Source organism: Melozone crissalis, unplaced genomic scaffold (assembly GCF_028551555.1).
Source record: "Melozone crissalis strain CALT ecotype California unplaced genomic scaffold, PUWL_Pcris_2 ptg000005l_1, whole genome shotgun sequence".
NCBI classification, from domain to species: domain Eukaryota; kingdom Metazoa; phylum Chordata; class Aves; order Passeriformes; family Passerellidae; genus Melozone; species Melozone crissalis.
Window position 1 is genome coordinate 44,793,617 of NW_026535783.1, and position 25,647 is coordinate 44,819,263.

The window sequence follows — 25,647 nt, forward strand, 5'->3', positions numbered from 1 at the left end:
TGTAATCAGTTTGATGATGATACTTTTCTTTAAAGTTTAACAAATTTTGAATGAAATTCCACATTTTTTCATTTGTCAGTTCCATGCAGAGATCTCGTTTAACATCGTGTGTATTGATCTTAAGTGTGAAGATTGGGGATCAGCATAAGATTTTTGTATATTTTTTTTCTTTAGAAACATAAGGAAGTCTTCTCTTTACCTGCAGGAAGATGCTTAGAGAAAAAGAAAATAAAAAAACATTTATTCAAAGTAATTTGAGAAAAATTTGCATTTCAGTTAGGATTTATTCTGTTGCTGGATACCAAACTGAATGCTAAATCAGATGACTGCTTTGGCTGTTGTGTAGATGTGCTTGTTCAAGATCTCAACTACAGAAATAAAGTCAACTTTATTGATAAAAAATTTAAAAATTGATGATGCAATATAGGAACAGATGGATTACAACAGCACATTCCAGTACATTCCCGAATCCACAGATAAGATGTAAAACAAACTCTATGTAAGATAAGTTCAAGTCATCCTCCAAAATGAATTGTAACTTTTGGTATCTTAATAAATAAGTTTACATCTTTGTCTTAGATCCCTGGTTGTCTCTGACACAAAGACTGGAGGAAGTTTCATCTAGAAATCTGGATCTTCCATTACAACATCTAAAATAAAATTGTTTGAAATAGAAGTGTCAGTGTGATAGTACAACAGTTGTGACATGACTAAATTACTATATCAGGGCTGCTTATATTGTGGCCTAAAGATTATGCCTAAACATTAAAAAAAACAAAAAAGAGGAGCATTGGTTAAAATGTGAAAACCGTGGTTCAGATTTATTTGATATTTAATGAGCTGACTTGCAAAAAATAATTCTCGAAGCAAATTATTTTATTTTTGGTTCCAGAATCTTTAAAAAAGGAGAATGCAGCAATATATATATAATATATATAATATATTTTTTGGAAGTAGTCCTGGTTTCCACAGTGCTAATAATAAGGAAATGATTGTGAAGTAAATTTTACAAAGAGTAAGGTAACAGTGTGCATACTGTGGACTTCAAAAGACTTGAGAGACTCATCTACAGGTACCTGAACAAGAACATCTTTACGGAGTTTAGATTTTGTATAAGGCATAAAAACACCCCTAATTTTTTCCTCCTCTTATCCTGTAGCCTGTGAGCTGCCTGTTTCTGTTTAAACAAGCATTGTTAACCTGGTGCTGGCAGCAGTGGAATATCTGCTGTATGCAGAGGTTAGGACTAAGGAATTCTGGTTTTGGATATCAAGGCATTAGAGATTGCTTGGGATACATTCCTGCATTTTCTCACTTAATCCAGTTGTTTCTGTTGTTCTAATTTATAAATAATATATAAAATCATAATTCTCATATATCATCTAGCACCTTCAGTGAGCAAACCATTCAAATGCATCAGATCAACAGCGGAATAAGTTTCTTTAGTAGGAGCCCTCTTTTAAAATTGAGGGCTTGCTGCAGTATGCAGAACACTAAGGAAAGGAAATACTCAAAGTTTTTTCTCCCAACTTCTAACCCTTGAAATCAAAAGCATTTTCCCTACTCACTCATTTGCTGTTAAACCTGATAAAAAATGAGTCACTTTTCTTGGCACAAAGTGATTTTAACAACATTATGATATACATAAGAGAGAGTCTGAAACATGAGCCCAAACTTGGACATGCCACTAGGTTTTTTTTGGCCTTTTTATGTATGCTGCTAAAGTTATGCAGAACATCCATAATGTGTACCTTTCTTTACAGTTTTGGGATTTTCTTTTAACAGTGAAGAAGTAGGATTGGAAAGTGTTTTGAAAAATGTTTCTGTTTACTAACAACAAGGTCCCAAAGTCATTCACATCTGCATACTTCACATGAGGCTTTTCAAGATATTGAAAAATTGGTTACAGCTGGCTGCACACCCTGACAGTTGAAAATAAAACTCCCATACCAGTCATAACTAGCAATTCAATTTAACTTGTGCACAGTGAGAGCAGCAAAATGTAGTTTCTTTCCAAAGAGGCGACAGTGCAGTCAGAACTTCTACAGCTGCCTTTCATGCATTGATAATTAAAAAAAAAATCAAAACAAAATCCCAAACTGAAAAATACACCCTCCCTTTATAATTATCTGTTTCAAAGCTGTAATCGAGCATTTCATTATAGAGAAATAGATTGATGCTAATCAATCCAGAACAATACTCCTGGGACAGCACACATACCCAGAGACATATCAGTTATTACAGAAATTCTGCAGAAACTTTACTAGGTTTATAGTAGTTGCTCATGCATTTCTGTTGTGAAAGATGAAACTCCCACAAGTGCCTTGCAGTGTTCTAAATGGAACATTAGGCTCATCTTCTAGCCTTTAGATGTGTTGAAAAATACTGCTTTGTTATTAGTATAAGTAACCAGAAAGCACTTATTTTAAAAAAAAAAAAAAGTTTTAATTCATCTAGCCAGATTCTTAGTTAAAACTAATGATTATGAGTTTTATGAGAAGCCAAAACTGGAATTTTCTTTATAGGTTATATTAGATTTTGTTTTTAAAATATTTCACATATCATTATTTGCAGCAGTCTCTAAAAAATTTTTTATAGAGATTCTATCTCTGTGAGATAAAATTCCAGAGGAATATTTGAGCCTTGAGTTCCCACAGCCCTCATTCATGGTCTAATGTGTACACCCTTGGGATATCCACAAAAGACTGGCAGTCACAACCTTGTGCTTCATGTGGAACTTGAGTGTCACCTGGGTGACATTTTTCTGGGGAAGGAAGGACATAAACATTATTCTGCTTGTGTTTGGAAAGCTGTGTTGTGGTAACATGGAGGCTAATGGTGCTAATGGACAGTAAGATTATATGGCATGTTTCCTCCAAGTATTATAAATAGTTTTATTTTATGTTCTAAAAAAAGAATGAATGTATTCTGAGTCCTTCAAAGTCCTGAAATACTTTAATGTGATTGTCTGAAGGCTTAAAGTTACTGTCTACTTCTGTAATGTCAGTTTATGGTATTTTTTACAAAATGTGGGGGTAAAATTCTAAAATGGTTTTTGAAAGCCACCGGTATGAACTTTTTAATATTTCATTAGACTCAATGTTTTCTTGGTTGGATTAGTAATGAAACTAATTCTCCACTTTCATTAGTTCATTAGTTTAATTTCATCATGGCTAAATATGAAGTATTGTGTAGCTGAAGGATAAACTCTTTTTTTAGCTTGAATCTCACAGCATTATGTTTACTGATTACTATTTTCCATGTAGAAATTCTGGAAATGAAAAAGCAGAGGGAAAATGCAGAAGTCCTGGAAGCCTTTGTGTATGAGGCATGTCTGAAAGGCCGATAGGTTATCTCTTCTAGTTCTGTCTTTTCTTACCAATTTGAACTCTGCAGATCAGTTCTTTTTGTAATTGTGTGTGTGTGTGTGCACACAAGTGTGTATTTGTGTACATTCGTAAACATTTGCTTTACTGGATGCTAAGTGTATTGTTTTAGCTGATATCTGCATTTTTTATTCCTTCTGATGCTGAGATTATGAAAGATACTTAAAATCTGAGTGACAGGGAGCTGCAATCTAAGACACCATCTTCTGTGTTTTCTCATCTATGTATTTTTTATGAAAGATGACAAACATAACTAGGATAATAACCTTCCTTTTGTGTCATATCTTCAGTCAGTTTCTTTTTTATGACTTTTTACTGTCCATTTAGAAGACAAACGATGAGTAGTACCTGCAGTTGGTTATTTCACCAATTTAATGTACTGTAATATTTCTTTCTCTGATTTTTCTCGCTCATTTATGAAAGAAAAGGCAACAGATTGCTTGTTTCAGAAACTGTGTCATGTTCATAAGCAGTGAGAGAGATAATTGAGCATATATATGAACAACTGGTATGCAGGAAGTTCTTTAGTAGGATAAAACTGCTCCAGTATATGCACAGAAAAACAGTTTTTGGTAAATGTGGCCTCTCTCTGTAACATTGTGATGTGTCCTCGCCTCGTCACTACACTGTTGGTATATATGGTGTATAAGTTGCAGAGATATTTCCACAGCTGTATACAGTTACAGTTTAGTTATTCTCATCCCCTTTATGAAAATAATGTTCATTTGGGTGGTAGCACATGCTCTCTCTTACTGAAAACTGACAAAAAGAAGGTGAAGGTTCTGCAATGTCAGTATGCAATTAACACGTAGGTTAGAAATTACCAGCTTGTTCCTAAGGCCAGCATATTTGTAAGAATGAACTCACAGCTAGTTTTTCATTAATATTATCAACCCCAAAAAGATGAAGCTGGGAAGCTGTGGCAGGACTTAGATTTGAAACATTCTTGCTGAAATATTTCCTGAGAAGAATATAAACCCAGTGAAGAATGTATGGAAAATACATAATTGCATTTTAATCTATTTTAGTACTCTGTAACAGAGTTGTAAGAGGATGAACCACAGGCCTAAGAGGGATTTTTTATTGTCATGTTCTTGTAGCTAAGACATATGAGTGCCAAGTTGCCTGGGCAAAACAGGCAATGAATGAAAGCTCTGGGTATGGGAGCTGCACCATCAAAGTGCAAAGAAAATCTTAAAGTAAAAAATGAGAAAAGAGTACAGGTGAATGCTTTGTACAGTCTCTGGTTGTTTAATGTTTCGTAATAGGTTTCACAGAGGAAATCTTTTGTTGATCTCAGTTGGCTTTCACCAGATCAAATACAAGAGGATTAAACTTTCTACTTCTCACTTCCAAATTGAAAGGGATTGAGCACCTGAAATGCCAGTTCAGATGGCCCTACTAAGCCACTTATTTCTTCTTATTACAGATAAATATATAGTAGTTAATGAGGTCTGTAAAGAAAAACATGCTATGAATCATGCTGTCTGGCTGATGATTTCATCATTTCATTTGATATCAAACTGGCTTGTCAATATAATGACATTAGTTTGGTGTCTAAAATATACCGATTCACTTGGTACTTTCCTTAGTAAGGAAATTTCAGCAGTAAAATATCTGTAGGTTGTTGTTGCCTTTTAACTCTCTTCTCAGAGCTTATAACATTATTTTTACTTTGTCTCTGACTGTAGTAAAAGATGCATTGTATTACAAAGACACTCTGCAGTTGTCATCTTTTTTCCAAAAGAAAACCTGTGAAAAGCCATGCACGATTATGCCAGATCTTAGTATGGGAAATGCATAGTCCTTCTATAGCTTCAGGAAGTTTTTGTCTTTTATTACCAAATAATTTTATAATGCCAACTACTTTTGAAAAATAACCATTTCAGCTCTCCATCTCTTCCTCTAATACAATTGTATTGCCATCAGCAACATTATAATAAAGTGCAGTCAGGCTAAACTAGCTGCAGCTGGATTGCTGTCCTGTGTGTACTGCAAATTCTCTGTCTCAGTCAGTCATGCTTCAATCTGATTAGCCAACAAGTATATTGGATAGTTTTGAAGCAAAACCATTAAGTGAAAAGGACAAAGAAAAGCTATTAAAAAAGAAATTGCAGAGAATGGAGAAAAAATGCATTGTAATACTGAAGTTATATTTTATTTCTTAGCTCCAAACTTGCAAATATATTTCTAGTTTTATCTTAGTATCTGCGATACCTGGTATGCTTCAACCATGCCTGATCCTAAAGGTGAGGAATAACCTGAATTTTTGCCAATAGCCCTACTGAAAAAGATACAGGAAGGGCAAAATTCCCCTGAAAATAAGATGGCTGTTCAGATATAAGCCGTATTAACATGTCTGTGTCATGTGCGTAGCAGTGGAGCTGTAGAATCAATCTTGTTGCTAGGTCATCCACATAGCTAGCTCTGTGGAGAAGCAGGCCACAGACAGATGCTGCCTCTGTGGTCTGACAACTCAGCTGCTCATGGTAGATGCTAGCTGCTCTTGGTAGTTCTGCTTTTTTGTAAGACTGCTGGGAGTATGTGCTTGGAAGCTGGTGTTGGGAGACCCTTTTCCTGGGAGTGTTGGATGAGTATGTGGTATACAGTACAGTGGCTCTAAGAATGTTTTTGTTTGTGGCTCACGTAGTCATAGATTTAGCCTTTTCTAAGAGGTGGTACTTGCGCAGTTCCAGTGTTTTTAAGTAATGTAACAGACAGTGAAAGACTAACAAACTGTGTATGGCAAATACCCCAGTACTAATTATATGTTCTTTCAGTTTTTGTTATTTTGAGGCAAACAAGACAAAAATCAGTCTGTAAATGTTTTTGCTTAAACGCAGTCGTTGTATTGTTCTTAAACCAGATTTCAGAGGAAACAATTAATATAATCATAGCATCCAGAACAACTTATGTTGGAAAAGACATTTGAAATTGAGTCCAACTGTTAATGTAACACTAAGTCCATCATTAAACCATGTCCCTAATCACTGTGTTTCCAAGTCTTTTGAGTATCTCCTAGGCTGGCAACTAAACCAACTTCTCAAGGAAGACTCCAATCCTTAGCCTGAAATCCATACTAAGGTGTCTAAAATCGTCTCGTCTTACTATGGATTCAGTTCAGTGAAAAAAATTTCTTAGTATCCATTCAAAACTTCCCCTTGCACAACTCAAGACAGTTTATTCTTGCTGTGTTGAGAAGAGCCTGGTTGCCCAGCTGGCTGCAGCCTCCTGTCAGGCAGTTTTAGAGACAATAAGGTCTGCCCTGAGCCTCCCTTTCTGCAGGCCAAACAGCCCCAGCTCCCTCAGCTGCTCCTCACAGAACTTGTGCTCCAGACCCTTCCCCAGCTCCCCTGCCCGTCTTCCTTGTAGGGAGAGACCCAGAACTGAGCACAGGATTTGAGGTATGGCCTCACCAGTGCTGAGTACAGGGGGTCAGTCCCTGCCCTGCTCCTGCTGGCCACACCATTGCTGGCACAGGCCAGGATGCCATTGGCCTTCTTGGCCACCTGGGCACTGCTGGCTCATGCTCAGCTGCTGTCACCAGCACCCCCAGGGCCTTTTCCTGTGGCAGCTTTGCAGCCACTCTGCCCCAGCCTGTGGCACTGCCTGGGGTTGCTGTGACCCAAGGGCAGGACCCAGCCCTGGGCCTTGTTGAACCTCACACCACTGGGCTCAGCCCATGATCCAGCCTGTCCAGATCCCTCTGCAGAGCCTTCCTGCCCTCCAGCAGATCAATAGTCAACAATGACACCCAATTTGGTGTTGCCTGTGAATTTACTAAGAGTGTGTTTGACCCCCTCATCCAAATCATCAGTAAAGATATAGAACAGGACTTGCCCAATATTGATTCCTGGAGGACACCATTAGTGTGTGACCTGGTGATTCTAGACACCTTAGTGTGGATTTCACCTTGCTTCTCTTCTATCGCTGAAGAAAGAGTAAAGTAACAGTATAGCCTAGATACTTTAGCCTTTTTTTTTTTTTTGGTAAGCTGCTGCTCTTTTTTTCCCTTTTCTGTCTATCTTTCTGTCTTCTTGGATGTTTGTTTTGGTTTGTTTTGTTGGGTTTTTTTAAATTTCTTCCTTTTTTGTTTACTTGGTTTGGGGTTTTGTTTGTTTTTTGTTTGTTAGGGTTTTGTTTGGTTTTTTTTTTGTAGGTCTGTTGATTTTTATTTTAGCAAGTGTCAGAATAGAGTTAGCTTTCTTTAATATGTGCAAAGTCAGAGCTGGAATATTTTAGGATAATGTATGCAAGTAATGTACAAGGAGGGAAGACAGGGGTATTGTCAGAGTTTGTGTTTATTCAGGCAAGAAGTCAGTCTTAGTGGAAGATGTTTCATTTGTCTGCTTAATATCTGTGGCTTTGTAACAGGGTTTAAGTTATTTCCATAGATTCTCAAACAATACATGGCTTTAATATCCACAGACAGATAACATGGTATGCTTTTCTCATCTAGCAAGACTATTTCCAGCTCAGCACTTCAGCCATTTCCATCACAAAGTTTATTTCTTGAGCTATTACTTGGAGGCACCAAGTTAAGAAGTCAGGCAGTGTTCTAATGATTTGTTTCTGCATCATGTTCTGCATAAGAAAAGTTCCTATGATCTGAAGAAGTGACTAAGATGGTGGAAGTTGGTAAGCATTGAGACACCTGTCAGCTTACAATTGGTATTTTAATCCCTGATTTAGAATGGAACTGAAGCTGTATAAACATCAGGCTAGGCAAGGTTTTGCTGTGTGGTTTAAGATTCCATATGAACATAAGTCTTTTTGTAAGCAAAAAACCAGGAACCTTTAACAACTTTCTATATGAGAAAAACATCCCAAGGTACCTTGCTGTTGTTGCGTTGATTTATTCACTAAACAGTTTAATCTATTTCATCAGTTACCAAAAAATCTACTCTGTTTTTCAGGGTAACAAAGGAATCTTTGTTGAAGTTTAAAATAGAACTACAATGTAGAATCAGATTGATATATTGTTTTATACAGGCAAAATGCCCCCTAGCACTGCAACTCATTTGTGCTTTTATAGTGATGTAGTTCAAATGCTTGCATGACATCAGAAACCTACTGTTTTAGGATGGGTGCTCATTCATCTTGGAATAACTGTAACTGAGAAATTCAGCAATGATAGACAAGCATTAGGGTGAGTTGTCATCCAGAGACAGATAAGACTAAACTTTTGAACACTCACCACAGCTGTCCTTTCAAATTTCCTTAATTGTGTATTTTGGATTTTTTAAGACTAAAAGCATAATGAAACATGGAACTTTTCCAGCAGGTTGACTATGAAAACATTTATCATGTTCAGTCAATAAAAGTGCAAGCAAAATGCGGAACTTATGCTTTTGCCAGTTGCCCTTATTGCTTTGAAAAATAAATTTAATTCTCTTTAAAAGACATTATTTTACCCAGAGGTGTTTCTGAATTGATTTTGATTAAAGACCTTATGAGAATTTATTTAATGCATTGTTTTCTATTCTTTCTGGTAATGATTCAGCTGTCAGTTAGGTTTTTGAAGCCAAGATTTTTCCATGAAGTTTTTAGATTTTATTTTTAAGGAGGGGTCATGATTGATATGCAAATACAGGAAGTATTTACACCCTTTCCATCACTAGTTCTAGGAATATTTTAAATTCATTTTTTGTATTTCTTGTCTTCCATTTCCATGGTATTAAAAATGTGGCTTGGAAATGGGTGTAATTCAGGATTGTGGATGTGATGAATGAAGCGTAAAAACTGAATTTCAGCACTGTCTTCTGTTTTAATCTTTGCTTCCGTGTTTTCTTAGAGAAACATTTTTGGTTTTTGTTTTTGGATTTTTTTGCTTTATTTGTTTGTTTGTTTGTTGTTTGTTTTTCTTTTTTTTTAATATAAGGTGTATCCAGTTACTTTCCTATGGGGGAAAATATGGGGTTTCTATGAGAAATTCTCGGGATAAACCAGAGATGACCATGAACTAAAATCATATCTCTAAACAATTTAACACTTTGGAAAAGTTGAACCAGAAATCCTGTTTGTAGCAGAAATGAACTCTCATCCCTTCATATTCCCTTTCTTCTAAACTTTTTTAAGTTACTGTTTGCTTCATTATTTTTGTCAATGTGGCTCCCTACCTGTGTTATGAGTTCTTTTGTGTCCGTGTTCAAGGCTTTTCTGACAACTCTTCCCTGCTGTGCTGAATTTCTTTGTGAGCAAGCATTTAAGTTCACATTCCAGCATGTAAAAACACGCTGATTAAAAAAAACAAAAAAACAAAAGAAAAAACAACCAACCAGTGTTTACTTTTTTGGTTTGGTTTGGTTTCTAAAATTTGCCCCCAGGTGTGCATTTCCTATAACTGTCTTGAAGCAGGAGCCATCTTGTGAGTACCATGATAGTACCTAAAAGATTATTTTTGCCACTAAGGTAAACAGACTGCAGGGAAGCATTCCAGTGTTGAGATGTTTCATTCCTTCATTCCCAATTCCTCTTTTCCCCAGATGTTGATCCTTTTGAGGATACTTGGTGCACGTGCCCATGCCCTGGTACTATCAGCTGCCGTGCTCCTGCTGAGGAGAATTCTTTTTTGTCTCTGTGTTGAACACTCTGGAGAGCTGCACATCTGCACTTTTACTGATCCTGTTAATAGATACTGTTAATCAGGGAGAATCTATCCTCTTACTTACTTGTGTATTATTGTTGGATATATTACCTAGTTTTGTAGATAGCTCTTTTAGAGATATTGAAAGAGTAATTTCCAATAGAGTTATTGGAAGAGTCATTTCTGATTATTTAATACAGCAGTTTTACAGAACTTTACCTAAAATAATAACAGCTTTTATTAAAGCTTCATAAAGAGAAATTTTCCAAAGAATTATTGACCTCTCTGTAGTTATTGTGATCATCTGCCAAGGAGAAACCTCATCTTTCTGCCCTGGTGCAGTGTGAATGTTGTAATAGGGGCTTCTAAGTGAGTTCTTCACTGAGGATTAATTCTGCAAGGCAAGTATTGTTCCTCTCATGACAAGGCTAGTGTAACCTGGTGCTGCAAATGCTGTTTGTATTTTCACTGTCTTTGATACCACGCTCAGGACATAACAAGCCATCATCAGGAGGAAATATAAAAGGAAAGGAACCTAATTTGATTTTAGGAATTAATAATTCTTTAGATGATAATTCTTTCACTTTGGAACTACTAAGGTGGCTTGATGTGGAAGTTGATAGTTGTCTTGGTAATTTCATTTACTCCTTTTAAGGAATTGCATCTTCATGTTAGTTTTTACAAATAAGCCTATATACTACATGATATATCATTGTTGGTACAGTTGTCAGTAGTAGGCTCTGAAAATTGTTTTCCTTGTGGGTAAAGCAGACTTTTTTGGAGAGCTTTGATATTACCTGAATGTCTCTTGGCTTGCTTCTCTCAATGTACCAGCCCATCACCTGCTTGCCTCCATTAACAAGGTATCTTCAACTTGAAAGAAAAATCAACCACCATCTTTAGTCTAGTGCTTATGTTTCCCTGAGCCAGAATATTGGAAGTTTACTTGAAGGCCCAGGCAGGTAAGAAGGGAGAACAAGCAACAAGCAAAGAGAAAACCTTGGTGTGTTCATCAGGTTAGCTAAAGCCAAGCCTGTTGGAAACATGAAAGAAAGGGAATACTGAGGGCTTTCATTTAATGACCTGAGTGATAATGAATATTGCCTTCAAAGCAGACACAGAGTGCAGTATTCCCAAGTGGTTGTATGTGCATTTAGAATGAGAGAGTAGAATAAGGTTTCACTAAAAAAAAAAAATTAAAAAAAAAAAAAAGACAAGAAAAAGCTATATTCTCAACCCTTTGGCAAATAATCTTATTTGCCAAGTTTTGTGACACATCTCTTCATTTGCAGACTGCTTGTAGGGGATGTGTGCAGATTCATATATCAGGACCATAAAGTTTTTAAAATTACTCTTTTCCCCAGGCAGACAGTAATATTTATCCTGTTAGCCACCACATTTAATATTTTGATGGGAGTGCTTGAAATGTATGAAAATAATGTGCCCCAGTGCCCCGATTAAAAAAACTGTTGTATAAAATAAGTACTTTTGTGGTCACCATTTTCCCCCCCTTCTCTACTCCCTTTATTAATTTTCAGGATTGTAGTATTGTTTCCTCTCTGCTTCTGCCCCTGAAAGGAGTAAGGGAGTACTTAGGACCCACCATATTTCTCTGGTCACCTTCACATATCAGCTAGTATGGCTGTGTACTAATGAAAAAATAGTTTTGTTCTTAAGTGAGCTGGCTGTAGAGATAGTTCAGGGCTCCCCTGTAACTCCTGCATTCCAGAAGAAGCAAAATAAAAATCACCTTTTCCTTGAAAGTGCGTTTCATGCATATCCATCTTTGTGATAGCATTGGAATCATTACACAGCAGTTGGCTCTGATACGCTTGCACAGACACAAATTGAGTCCGACAGGACTGGTGTCTCATGGACTTTGCTGTCATTTGAAATGCTGGCATGAAGATGGTAGCGATGAAAGGGGAGAGCTGGTGCCTTTAGCATTTTGCCTATGAAGATTTCTTAGGCTTCTATTTTTTGATAGCAGTCGCTGATTCAAAAGATAGTTCTACAAAAGAGATTTGTAACATAGTGTAAGATTTCTACCAGCTGCTCATGTCTTTTCTTCCTTGAGTAAATTCTTTTGAGCATTTCTCTGTACTGAAAATGGGCTCTTTATGCCACCCACAAAACTGTAAGATCTATTTAGTGGAATAATAATTAGTATACTTTTTTCTCTGCCCTCTTGGTTTTCGTCTTTACTGCATGGAAGCCATTTGTGTGGTAATGAAGAGGGTAGAATCAAATTTAAAAAGCCTATATGTTGCTGATCCTTCAGAAAGTATAATTGCATGTCATGTTCTTTTAGTGCCAATGTCACGCTGCTTAGGGATATCTCTAGTATTTCCTGACGAAGGAGGAAAAATTTTTTATATTCCTTAATTTCTGTTCGTGTGGCATATTTGGACAAGGATGAAACACTGTTTTTTCAAGTCAGGTACTTGAGCTGTAGTTCTACCAGTGTATCATATTCAATTACACATTGTAATAAATTAGATGGATTGAATTGAGATCTCAGCCCTTTATTCAATGCCAGATTTCTGTTTTTCTATTAGGCATAATTCAGATATGTGCAGGAAATCACAATAGGAATTTTAACCTTTGAAAGTTGCTGAACAATGCAATATGTTAATAATATGTTCTGAAGTGGATTCGGTGGTGTTTTTCTTACCAGATGCCAGGGCATCAGCTCCCTGTTGGCATGTGGATTTGTTATGGATATCTAAGCTGCTTTGATTATCTTTTTGCAACATGAGTTCCAGTGATGTCTTAAACCTTGTCATACTAGTTTCTTTGGTGTAGGACATGCTGTAGTTCTAACTAAAGATTCAGGATGTGACAGTTGCTTGGTTATGTGATAAAGGACACTAAGAAATGTGTTGTAACACATTTACTGTGTCTTGGATCTCTTATACATACCGGTAGCTTGAAATTAATTATGTTTCTTCCTCTTTCTGCCTTACCCTTTTGTCTTTTGAAATTGTTTTGCCTCAAATTGTGAATACATAAAAAAAAGAAAAGGAAAACTCTAGTCTTTTTTTGCTAATTGTATTTTTATCTTTTCACAGGCTCTGAAAATACTTCATCTGACATTTCAGACTGGACAGACTCGCAGTGGCTTCTAAGCCAGTGAGAACAAGGCTGCCAAAGCATGCTGGTGCCAAGCTGTCGGATGATGCACGTAGTCAGGCCAGTGGTGGTGCTCCTGTGCTTGCTGCTCTGTGCTGATGCTGAAAGTAAGTTTATTATTCATTTATGCTTAGGTCTTGGCCATCACGCGTGGTTTTGTTTTCAGCTGGTGGCCACTAAGAGTCTCAGAATGAGTTTCCTTTTGAGTGATTCTTCAAAAACTTTCAGGTCCTCTCTAGATCACAACCAGTATTTGAAAAAGATTGTTTATGCAACTTCCTTACTGTTTCTTCTTCTTAAAGCCCCTTTTCTTAAGCATGAAGTGGTTCATGTAAGATGGTGAAGACCACTGTCACAAAGTTACACAGTCAAAACAAAAACCAGCCTTGCTCACTAGAAATTGGTCAAATACCTTAAATACATCTGTCATTCTTTGAATATTTCTGTCTTAACTTTGATTTAAAAAAAAAAAAGACATCCCCCTCCCAATTAATTTCCCGTCCAGTTAAAATTCCCGTCCCTTTGTAAGTGCTACAACAACTGTTCTAATGTATTATTTCCGACAGCTGTCACAGAGTACAGTATCCAAACAAATCAAGAAGAACTGACAGCTTAGTAGCTGGCCTAAACATGTGGCAATTCAGTGAGGAAAAGCACCTATGTTTACTTGTACTGAGGGGAAAATGCTGAGTTTGGTCAATTAGTTTATCTATTAATGGAAAGATAATATCTTCTTTTTAATTAGGAAATCATTAGGTCTGCCTTGTTTACATGTGTTCCTTCTCCCAGCTGTCCTTTGGCTTCTTCCACAAGTAATGTGCAAATGAGAAAAGCCATTTTCTTTCCACCTGTTGATCTGCAGGTTTACTGCAAGCTGATTGTTAACACTGGCTACAAGCTGACTGCTAAACATTCACTTGGTTGAGGGATATTTTCCTGCTTTTTGAGTAGTTCCTGACTCTTTGCAGACACATGACCCATCAATAACTTTGTTTCAGCTCTGTCTTTAGAAAACTTCTGTGTTTTTTTCACACGTGTGGTAAATTAAGTAGAAACACAGAGTAATAGAATCGGGTTTAGTAAGGCTAGATGAATCACTTTTCAATAAATGCATACAGAAGATTTCTTCATTACCCCACTTACCACCTGCACTCCAGGTATGCAGAGTCACAGCAGTAAAAGAGATACCAAAATTTTTCAGTTTCATGCATAATAAGCTTTCCTTCTTTTAAGTGCAGATCTGTGAAAGTGAAGTAAATGGAGGAAAAAAGGACAAAACATACATGTTTGTTGTGTACTGACAGCTGAGATTCTTTGGCCCCTTTCCAGTTAGATAATGACCAGCTGGGATGATTGTGTCTAAGGTGAAGCCAAGGACATTTTAACACTTTAGCCAGCAAATAATTAATTGGGAAGTGGGCCCATATGTTGGACAGTTTTGCAGTTGTAGTATTCCACTTATTTTAAAAGTTGCACAAAGATTAGTTTTTTGTGCATAAGGAGCAAAAAGATTAATTTTTTGTGATAGTTTCTCTCAGAATGAGATTATGATTTTTAGGTATTTAATATGCACCAGCTTTTAAGATGTGTAAATAATTATATACATAGATGCAAATGGTATACATTATATGGTATTAATTAAATTGTGTGTCATATATATGTTTATTTGACTCCGCTTAATATTGCATTTATAGTGTGAGTGTTAAGTTAATGTTCTTCTATTTTAGTAATTTCTTTGAGGGTCATGATATAGTCACATTTTCATCTTACACATAGTACTTTATTTGGGACACACACAGAATCTCCACAGACATAGTTATTTTATGGCCTGGGTGAGACAGGACAGCACCTGTGAACGTAGTGTATGCAGACACACTGGAAGATGTGTCTTCATCCAGGATTAGCCCTCCTTGCCTGAAGAAAAGTTCCTGCTGTGCTGCAGTTGGCTCTGCCCTCTGCTCCTGCACATACTCTTGCTCCTGTTTTGTCTTGCACTTTCTAGAAGAGGCCAGACCCCACTTTGACCTAGTGCTTTTCTTGAAATTCTTCACAAAGAGTGGCAGGACCACATTACTTCATTTTAATGGGAAGAGGACACAGAAGGTGAGACAAAGGGAACAAAAAATTTGTTGTTTTTTTCTCTGTCACCCTCTTAAGGCTATATGCTTTCCTTTTTTTTTTTGCCATTATTCTCCTGTTGCTAACATCAAGGCGCTGCAGAAAAGTGTCAATGTTTAGTGTCTAAACATTGACAATACATTGTAAACTTTCTAGAGTAGTTGTAAATGGGTAAAGAACTCGTGCTCTTCCAGTCTCACTGTCAAATCACTGTGTGTGGGACTCGTAGCACCAAGTAGCAAGCCAGCTTAATGCCTACTGAACTGGTTCCCAGTGGTGGTCCTTAGTGCTTTTTGGTTTACATACAACCTTCACAGTTGAGAGAGGGAGGAAATGGGATACCTTTATTTCTCTTCATCATTGTGAAAGACCCCACACTCTCAAATGTGTTGGTGTGGGCTGATAAATGTAATGTGTCAACAAGTATATGTGCAAACTGTATTTTATTCTTTTAATCCAGAAACTAAATTTACATTGACTGAGAATAGTAAGCAAAATTAAAAGGTGGCAAAGCTTCCTTCACTGTTTTTTACCTTTTGATGTTAGTAAGAATGTGATAGTTGTAAATACAAGAAGTGAAAATCTCAAGTATTACAAATATTTTTAGATGTCTTATGTTTGGCATTTGCAGGTTCAGTGTACACTAAGAAGGAGTGAAACACATTTTCACTGAGGAAAGAAAGTACTTGTTCATTAGTCTTTATTGAGGAGCAGCAATCTACTAGTCTGCAGTGTTTTTCATTGGGTGGGATGTTCTCAGTGGTGTAGATGGCAATGCTTCACCACAGCTTCTGAGAGATTAGTAATACAGTTTTGTCACAAGATAAGTACTGGGTCTTTTCGTGTTGATTTAAATGAACAGTAACTATCCAGAGGCTATATGCAGGTTCATCTGTTTAATAACAATACATATATGTTTCAGAGATTCCTACATAGCATATTTCTTTAAGAACTATCAAATATGGTACATTATTATGTGTTTCTGATCTTGCCAAGGGTCACTGAGCTCACTTAACCACTAAACTCAAAGAAAGATGGGTAATATAAATTCCTTCTAAAGTGTTATTCCTGGTCTTTCCTGGTATTCCAGTTTTTGAAAAGTAGGAGTTTAATTTGTATTACTAGAATCAAATATTTTTCTGCAGATAGTCTGCATCCTGCTTTTTAGTATTTGAGTTGATTCTTGTGCATCCTGTTCCTTTTCCACACTGAGAAAGGCCTGACCACACCAGCATTTCAAAATTCTCTGCTGCATTAACTGCTGCATTAATTCTCTGCAGTAACTTTGTTTAATGCTCTTCCTTCATTCTTGGTTACATAGCTTCTGCTCTGATGTTTTTGTTTTGTTACTTCTTTAGAGATGCTGTTTTAGAAGAGAAGCAAAAATTCTCTTTTCCTTCAGCAGAAGTGTTTGCAACTTATTGTAAAAAGGCAAACAGAAATACTTATTAAAAACACTGCATTTGCTGTAATATTGTTTCTATTCCCAGTTGTTAGAAATGTGAATAATGCTTAGCTTGTTCTTTGGCTTCTAATGCATATTGTGACAGTTACCATCATGCAGGGAACCACTGTACCATCATATCTCTAGGCCAGGATCAGTTGTGACAGGACAATGATTACTTTTAACAGATGTTGGGGTAATTGAGACAAATTCTTGTTTAATAGGATGTAAAGACAGTAATTTAGTGTTAGTGAAACCATTTTTTCCTCTGTATATTTTTCTCATTTTTTGAAAAAAATTTTCTTTTTAGGGAACATGTATGTTTTTCCCTGCTAATACCACTCTTGCTCTTTAAAAACTTTTTGTGTTTTGTCTACTATCTGAAACACATTCATGCAGTACATACTGAATTTTCTTCTCTCTCAGCACTTGTGTGTAAGAGTAAACTACCCCCCAGATCTTTCAAAGTGATTAAATTACAGAAAGCAGTTGTGTTACAGTAAGTCTTACAGGTGGTCATACATGGTTCACAGTAAAAACCCCCACTGTTCCAGAGTAAGGTCCTAAATGCTATGTGAAGCCCAGTCTGGAAATTATTTACTTTTTTGTACATGTACATTTGATAGTTAGTGAATTTTTTCAGAGTAAATTAGATTTAAACTCTGATATCTTTCAACAGGTAATTTCAATTAATTGCTTTCAAGAGTGGGCAGTAAAAAAAATTAAGGATAAAATCTTTCTGTTCTTTGTTGGTAATTTTTTACAGTATCATTTGTCTTTATATTAGTGCTGATAGCATGCACTGTATGTAAGATACAGCCCTTTCATTATATTGCTGTGTTGTTTTTTTTTTTTAATAATGGTGATGTATTCAAAAAGGTTGAACTATAAGCTGAGGATTTTTTTGGGAGAAAAAAGCTTCCAATTTTCTTTTATATTCTTTTTTTTTTTTTCAGGAATTTTGATATCCTCTCTTCAGCCCAACCCTAGGACGTTTTTCAGTTGATTTGATGAAAATTAGTATATACTGTTGCAAGAGTAATTTTACGTTAGACTTGTTAAATATGATATTACATATATCAAGTAAATCACCCATCAGTTAAAGTTTTAGTTTTAGGGGAAAGTGGGACACTTAGTCATACCCAACCATCCTAGATGCATTCATTTTGCTCTGCAGCAAAGTGACAGCTTTGGAATAAATCTGATAGTTGAGATTAAGAGTCAGGGAAAATGAAAATATTATACCATCATTCCAAACATACTGACTTAGCTGCAGAAACTACAGGTAATAAAGCTCTTTGCATGAGCCAGGGTTTATCCAACCCTTATTTTTCAAATCCTTGCATTAATGCAAATTTGAATAATTGAGTTCCAGCAGTAGCCATAACTACCACCATATCTATTTAACCTGGTGTAAATTACCAACCGCAAAATTATGAGCTGCTTGAGAAATAAAATTTTTCAGTTAAAATAATTTTTAAGAATATGTTTTGGTTATCTCTGTAAATATGTACATAAGAAAGCATTTTGAAATGCAATATGAACAAAAGATTTGTGTGTATTTTGTAAGGTGTAGATTCAGGATTAAATCATCAGGGTTTTGAACTTCAGAACGAATTGAAGAAAATTTCAGAATGGTGCTTCTGAACATTTTTCTGTCTACATCTCTGGTGCTCTGAAGATTGTCGCTGTGTCTCTTTCAGAGCTGTTTAGTGCTGTTTTCAGAGTTGTTGTTACTTCAAGTAGTTGTAAACCCCTACATCCCTAAAGCAGAGCACTGAACAGAGCTGAGTTGCAAGCTTGGGAATCTGAGAAGCATTAAGGCCTGGCAGCTTTGTGTGTGTCTGACTGTGGAGGCAAAGTTCCCCAAGTAAAAAAAGCCTTTGTATTTTGATTTTTTTTGAGTATGTATAAAACCAGAGTCAGAAAATTCAGAGTCTCAAATCTTCCCAGACACCCAAAAATCTAGATATGAGAAATGTATGTTAATGGCCTTACAGTGTTGGACAAACCCACATGATTTAGATTAATGTTATCTGTTAACAGCAAGTGTTTTTGGAGAAACTACAGTATGGGTAGTTATCTCACTATGTAATTCCCTGCAGCACCAGTAATGACCACTGGCAGATAAAGGAATGTGAATCATTAATATTCCTGTGTCAGAATTGGCAGCGAATTCCAGTGTGTCTGCTAGATTGCTTAAGAACATGTCTGCATACTTCAGAAGTTTACTAGGGGTGCATACCATAGTCTCAGTGTAGGAAGGCTCTTAGGGAAAAAGGAAGAAGAAACACTGGTAGAGAAATTTTAGAATTTTTTTTAGGTTATATTCATACAGCACAACAACTGCTGTGGTGTTTTATAGTATTTTTACCCCCTGTCTGAAGCTTAACTCTCACTGGCTGAAATGGAGATAAAATGTTGAGTAGCATCTTCTGTTTCAGTAGTGAATTTCTGACAACACTTTTAGAAAATGAAAAATATCTGGATGTGTACAGAAAGGTCACAATTCACTTTTGTCTACTGTATATTTCAGTGAACTCCCTCCCCCAAAAATAACATATGGATAGAATGATTCTGGCTTAATCAGTGTCTGCTTCGACCTATATTTGTTCAAAATAATTAGGCAAGTATTTTTAATTTAATCCTTTCTAATTCTTATGGATATGCACAATATTTTAAATAAATTTTTGATAATACACATTAATTTGAAAATTGTTAATTTATTTTTAATGCTTCCTTTTAAAGTAAGTTATGTGGAGAACAAAGTTACACCTTGACTTTAAATTGCTGTAAAATAGGTTTAAACATCAAGTTGCGTCCAGATTGCTACTGTGGCTTTCACTGAATTACAGAAAACTTTATGGTATGTGTTATGAAAAAAGTGAGGGTAGAATTTTGTCTGTTGATTACAAACTTCATGTTACATACCTGAGGAGAATATGTTGATAAAAGACAATTAAGATGTCTTTTAATAAACATAAAATTACTAATAAACATAAAATTGAAAATGCATGGCATATGGTCATTTCAGTTTACAAGAAATTCTGGAGCATGACTGTAAACACTTTGGACATGGTCTTGCTGTGCAAAGTAGTAGCAAAGGACAGAATTTCACAACACATGAATTCCTACAAAACATAAATTCTGAAAGCCTTTTCCCAACAAGGCTATTTTCAGGAAGAGAATTCAATAGAAGTTTAAAATTTGTTCTATTGAGGTATAAAAATATTTGTCTATATGTCTTTGTGAAATCTGAGTGGGTAGAATTTTGTTCTAGTTACTACTAAAAAACTGATTTTTAATTTGCTTTGTAAAACTTTCTGTGCTTTCTACTTCAGTACCAGTATATGGATGGAAGAGAGCTTCTAGTGCTGTTGGTTGTGTTTTAATATGTGGAATTGTGAAGAAGGAGGCAGAAATGATAAGGGAAAGTGATAAGAAATTTATTTTGGTAGTAAGAGCTTATTAGTTACAGACATTTCCAGGAAAGTTCTACCTGTGTCATTTTTTTCATCCAAGAATATCACGTACACTTTAGTGTGTAAAATAATTGTTGAATATATGGGCAGGTGATGTCTGGACTGAAAAGAGAAACAGTCAATTGGTTTCTTGTTCTAGTAAAAAAGCTCACAATTTACCAGCAACAAAGAGTGCCTAGTCTCTCTAAATGTAAGGATTTTGAAAATAAACAAGGAATTTTTTTTTTGTGTGTGAGAGATTTTTTGCGTTAAGATGAGGTTGTAGGGTCCAAAACTTTTTGATTGAAGAGCAAAGGTAGAATGAATGTGAATAAAAAGACAAATTAACCTTACAGATAAGGGCATAGTGAGGCCAGCAATGCATTGAAGTTTGTCAGGGGTTCCTGACAAACTGGAGAAAGTGCAAGGAGGAGAAAAACAGAGATTCAGAACTAGGAAAATACTTTTATCATCTTTGGTAATAAGTTTTTATAAAACTGAAGGCTTTTTTTAGCTGGTGGATACGTATTTTCTTCTCAAAACATAGCAATCATAATAGAGAGCTTTGCTCAATAAATTTGAGTTTAATGGTAATTAGTGGCTGATTGTGGTCAATTGCATTGTATCTATTGTGAAACAATGTTCTTAAATGTCAGTTTGCTACTATATATCTGAATATTCTCAGATTCAGATTTTATGCATTTCATGGAGAGTGCACAAGGTGCTGGACTTACTACAGAGGTGATGAAGAGAATCTGTTTATTTCTTTTCTTTTTTTATGTAAAAAAGCTAGTTTTACACCTATGAGTAATTCTACGTGGGGAATTAGGAAGAGGAGGAAATAATTGGAAATTATATAAACCTTAGTGCACCTGTATCTTGCATGCTAGCATACAGGCTCATACACCTATCTCAAGAAAACACAACTGAGTTCCATAAAATGCTTTCAGTGACAGCTAAAATGGTCCAGAGGATGGGACAGCTGCCATGTGAGAGGAGACTGAGGAGGCTGAGACTATTAGAGTTTCAAGGAAGGTTGGCAGAAGTGTGTTGTGGGGATTATGGCTAAGGTCTGCAAAGTTATGGGAGCAGAGGCGAGAATGAGAACAGAATGGGTGTCCACCTACTCAGTAATATTAGAATAGAACTGTGGAGTTTGGGGATTTTAGTAGAAGAGTTATTAAAAGCAGGTAAAAAATGGAAATTACTGTTCATTTTTGCTGAGGCAGACAGTATTTATAGTTTTAAGAGACTTTAAAAATCTGTATACAGGAGGTCCATAAATTAATACTAGAAGAACAGACAGGAATGCCATTGTTAATGTAGTTATGCATATGAAGTGAATGGACCTCAAAAATTCCCCAGGCTAATGTGCCCATGTATGGCATGTTCTCTTGACGTGGAGACATGATAGCAGACAACAAGACTTAGTGTGTCCTAATAAGGTATTTACTGTCATCTTACACTCAGAAATACATATGGTTTCAACATGCATTTTGCATTGCGTTCATTGACACTAACTTCTCCAGAAAATCTGATTTGGAGATTCTTGTATCGCACTATATCACAATTCTATCGCAATTATTACATCTATATTAAATAACATATTATATAGGAAGTGCAATTGGAGGCTATGGCAAGCACTTAGGCAAATGAAGTTTATAATTTTGGAAAATTACAATATTAATGTTATTGATAGCAGAGCTCACCTATTTGCCAGCTCTGTGTTTATGTGTTTTTGTGTATGTTGATTTGGGGCGGGAGATACAAGGATTAGTTATTTTATGGTATGAGTTATAGAGCTTTACAATTCACAGGTGAAGTACATGAGTGGAAAATCCTAGTCGCCTTTTTTTCCTCTTTTATAAACTTTCATCTTCAGACATACTCTTAATGTGAGGAAGTGTTAACATGTTCGCTGACCTTTTTCAGTATCTGTGGTCTGACGAAAGTGACTTAAAGGTTTTAGCATCTAAAGATGTATGCATTCTAAACACTGGAGGTAAACTGGAATCTAGAAAGGTCCCACAACATCTTAGGAAGATGACACTGTGCTCTTAAGTAAAGATTTTGAAATCAAATGGATATAGATTCTCTTAAAACAAGTATTAACAATATACAGTTGGTTTTAAAATTAAATGTCGCATAAGAAATTAATTTAGCCTTCTTTAAAATAATTTGGCAGTGCACTAATTGAAGATAAATTTGTTACTAAAGACATGTTAAAATTTTAAGCTCACTAAACATGATTCGCTTGGATTGATTATTTGCGTTCTACATAGCAGCTCAGTGTTATTTTTTAACAAGAACTGTAGACTTCTAAAAACATTACAGTGAAATGAAGTGCTTTGGCAACTCGTAAGTATGAATGTGGATAACATGAGTATGTTAAAAATAGCTTTTAGATTTACATGAAAAATCTGAGGGATTTTCCCATGGCAGAAAGTCTCTAGAAAACTTTTCTCAGCTATACACCATTTGACAGCAGCTCACTACCCACACAGAGCAGAAGCTCATTTGGTGACTTGACAACCTTGAGACAATTCATAATTGATCTCAATTTAGGTAGGTTGTGTATAAGCAGTTTTGAGATACCTGATCATTAATCCTTCTGGATTTTTTGTGCATAAAAAAATAGGATACAAAAAATTTAAAAAAGGGAGCATTTCTTCTCCTTTATTTATAACTTTAAATACTAATAAATGCATTTCCAGTGCTCTTTCAGTTTTCTGTTTCTTTTTTTCCTTCTGAAGAAATTCAAATGTGTGAATGGAGGCTAAACAGGATTTTTTAGCTACCCTTGGTTTGAATTTGGTTATTTGATTTTGAAATGCAGAATTAGGATAGAATTTGTGGATTTTATTTATATGAAAAAATTAGAACTTTTAGCCAAATTATTCTCAGATCCCCAATCTCAGCAAGATTTGTTTACCTTTTCTATAGCCAGAAAAACACATCTTTTGTCTAGAATGCCCCATTGTTTTTTCTTTAGTACAATATAGACTGGTATTTTTGTATGGGTTCCTCTCTAATATGTGTACTTAAGTGAGAATTTATAGATGCCTTTGTTAATTAATACTCATTTCTGCCACTGAGCAGATCTTCTAAGTCTTTAGTATCTTTTTCCTTATCTGTGAGTGCATGGCTCAGTGTCTTATTGCAAAATACATTTTAACCTTGGGGGAAAAGACACACTACTCTGAGAGCCTGAAGATCAAGAGTTTGTATTTCTTTGATGTTAATAGATCTGTCATGTCTTTTCACCTTACAAAGGAAGCATTTTGAAGGATCAGTGAGAATAAAAAGGGGTCTCTTAGGTAGAACCACCAAGTTTACACCTCTCAGTTTTTAATGTGTCAATGTGTGGCCCTTGCAATTATTTTTTTATCATGACAAATTTTTTTTTCTAATTCCATATTAGTATTTTCTTTCTGGTTTACTGTTTGCTTCTTAGGTTGTGAACAGAACATAAAATTGCAGCTGCAAGTCGTCAGAACTCATTGAGCTATAGATACCTCGAAGCAGTTAGGACTGGTTTCTCACTGTGCATAGATCAGTCTCAGAAGTCATATTTGTTAGACATCTGATTGTAGGCAAGAGAAGGGTCCATTCTGAGACTGTCAGATTCAAAGAAATATTACGTCTTATGTTTTTTCACTAGAGTCATCCAGGTACCCTTTTCAAAGATGACTTTCAGGAGATAAATTAATAATCCTTATTTCTAGTGCCTAATCAAGTATATTCAGACATTACAGGTACATTTTAATAAATTTTCAGTTTGGTTTTTTTGTTTGCTTGGGTTTTTTGTTTGGTTGGTTGGGGTTTTGTTTGTTTGTTTGTTTGTTAGGTTTTTTTAAGGGAAAATAAGTTACAAAGATAGTCAAGCACTCCTTGCCATTTGGGAGAATATTGCTAGGAAAGTGCAGGGCAGGTAATGCACATTTACAAAGAAGACGCTTTGTCTTTGACTATATAGTGTTGCTACAGACACTGGGATCTCAATGGTGTCCCAAAGACTGATGCTTTTAGGAGGCTACTGAAATTTGTTTCAAATAACTGATTCAGAAAAATAAGGTAATATTTCATACAATATTCTGATTAAATTATACTCAAATGTTTTGAGATTGAAGTTTTAGAAAAGATCTCAAGCTTTCTGAAAAATATTTTCTTGATATTAATTTCTGATTGCAGCACTAATGTTTTCTTTAACATAAATAAATTATGCTACTATGCATTCTGGAGGGGAATTTGTATTCCTTTAATAATTTCTTTTCTCTTCAGAGTGATGACATTGTCCAGAAAAGACATTTAACATAAAAATGATGTAAAGGTGGAAAAGAAATTAAATCACAAATACTATTTAACTGTAAATTGAATTTTAGGGTAATTCAAATCTTGCTGCTGGAGTATTTATCTCTAAGTGCTCCTAATTTAAAAGCTTTCAAAGGAGTGTGCAAATTTTCTCTGATAGTTAATGCATTTTCCTTTTTCTGCCCAAATGCTCTAAGTTGCACAATGTTAGCAGAATCCATCGTCTAAAAATAGTGTTTATTCTCCAAAAGTCTTCTTTTTGTTTATCACAATCTGAGTACTGAGCTCCAAATCCTGGGACCTTTAGGGCAGCAATTGTCCCTGCACCTTCTCTGCTGGGTGAGTGACCTCTTACAGTCTGTGGCCCAGTTTTGTTCAGGCAGAGCTGGAGTGCATTCTGACTGGAGTTGGGGGGGTGTTTTCTGCTCTGAGAAGGCACGCTTTTTGCTGTCAGGGGGGTATTCTTTGGCTGATCTGGAGTGGAATGCAGAAGGGTTGCTGTGCTCTTGCAAAGACCAGCAGCATGCCAGGCCTGAGCTTCACCCCTGCATGTTCTTTGGCACCAGAGGGGGCCTGATTTTTCAGCTGTGCTGTGACTATCCATGGGCCTCACTCTCTTAGTGAAACAATTAATATTTCCTGTATTCTTCATTTACCATTTGTGTCCCTTCCCATGCATCCATTTACCTCTTCAGCTCTCTTTATCCTTCCTCATGCTAGCTTCCCCACTGTCAAAGATACATACCAGTTTTCATCAGCGTCCTTGGAATCTGGTCCAGAAATGTTGTCAGTCATGCATCACTAAGTAGAAACAAAGCAGGAGCACCCATGTGGAAATAATAGACTGAAAAATTCATCAAAGAAATTTCATGTGAATTGCAGAAACTCATTAGAGGTCAGAAAATGAGTATTACAACCTAATGTTTAAGCAGTAGCAACTTTGTTTTCCTCATACTCAAACAGACATGCTTTCTCACTGTGTTCCTGATTTTTGATATTTTACTTGACCAAATTGTTTCCAAAAAAATCACAAGATCCTTTCAATAGTATCTATGTTGTGCAATCAGACAAGCAGACAGACAGACAAGACTTATTATCTGCTGATCTTTCAGTACTGTCAATGAAGAAAAGGTAACCTCTAATTAATGACGTAAAATGGAAGCCAAAGTCTAATTTTCTATCTGTCTAGACTATACAGACCTTCTCAAA

At 35.9% G+C, this 25,647-nt stretch overlaps 1 protein-coding gene across 22 annotated transcripts in view; it reads left to right on the top strand.

Moving 5' to 3' along the window:
- PTPRD (protein tyrosine phosphatase receptor type D) overlaps window positions 1–25,647 on the top strand; it is a 1,150,230-nt gene that overhangs the window by 858,139 nt on the left and 266,444 nt on the right. For all 22 annotated transcript variants that reach the window (XM_054282388.1, XM_054282398.1, XM_054282418.1 and 19 more), the window contains one exon: window positions 13,044–13,211. In XM_054282388.1, coding sequence (XP_054138363.1) covers window positions 13,127–13,211 — 85 coding nt within the window. In that variant the 5' untranslated portion in view covers window positions 13,044–13,126. The remainder of the gene's footprint in view (window positions 1–13,043; window positions 13,212–25,647) is intronic.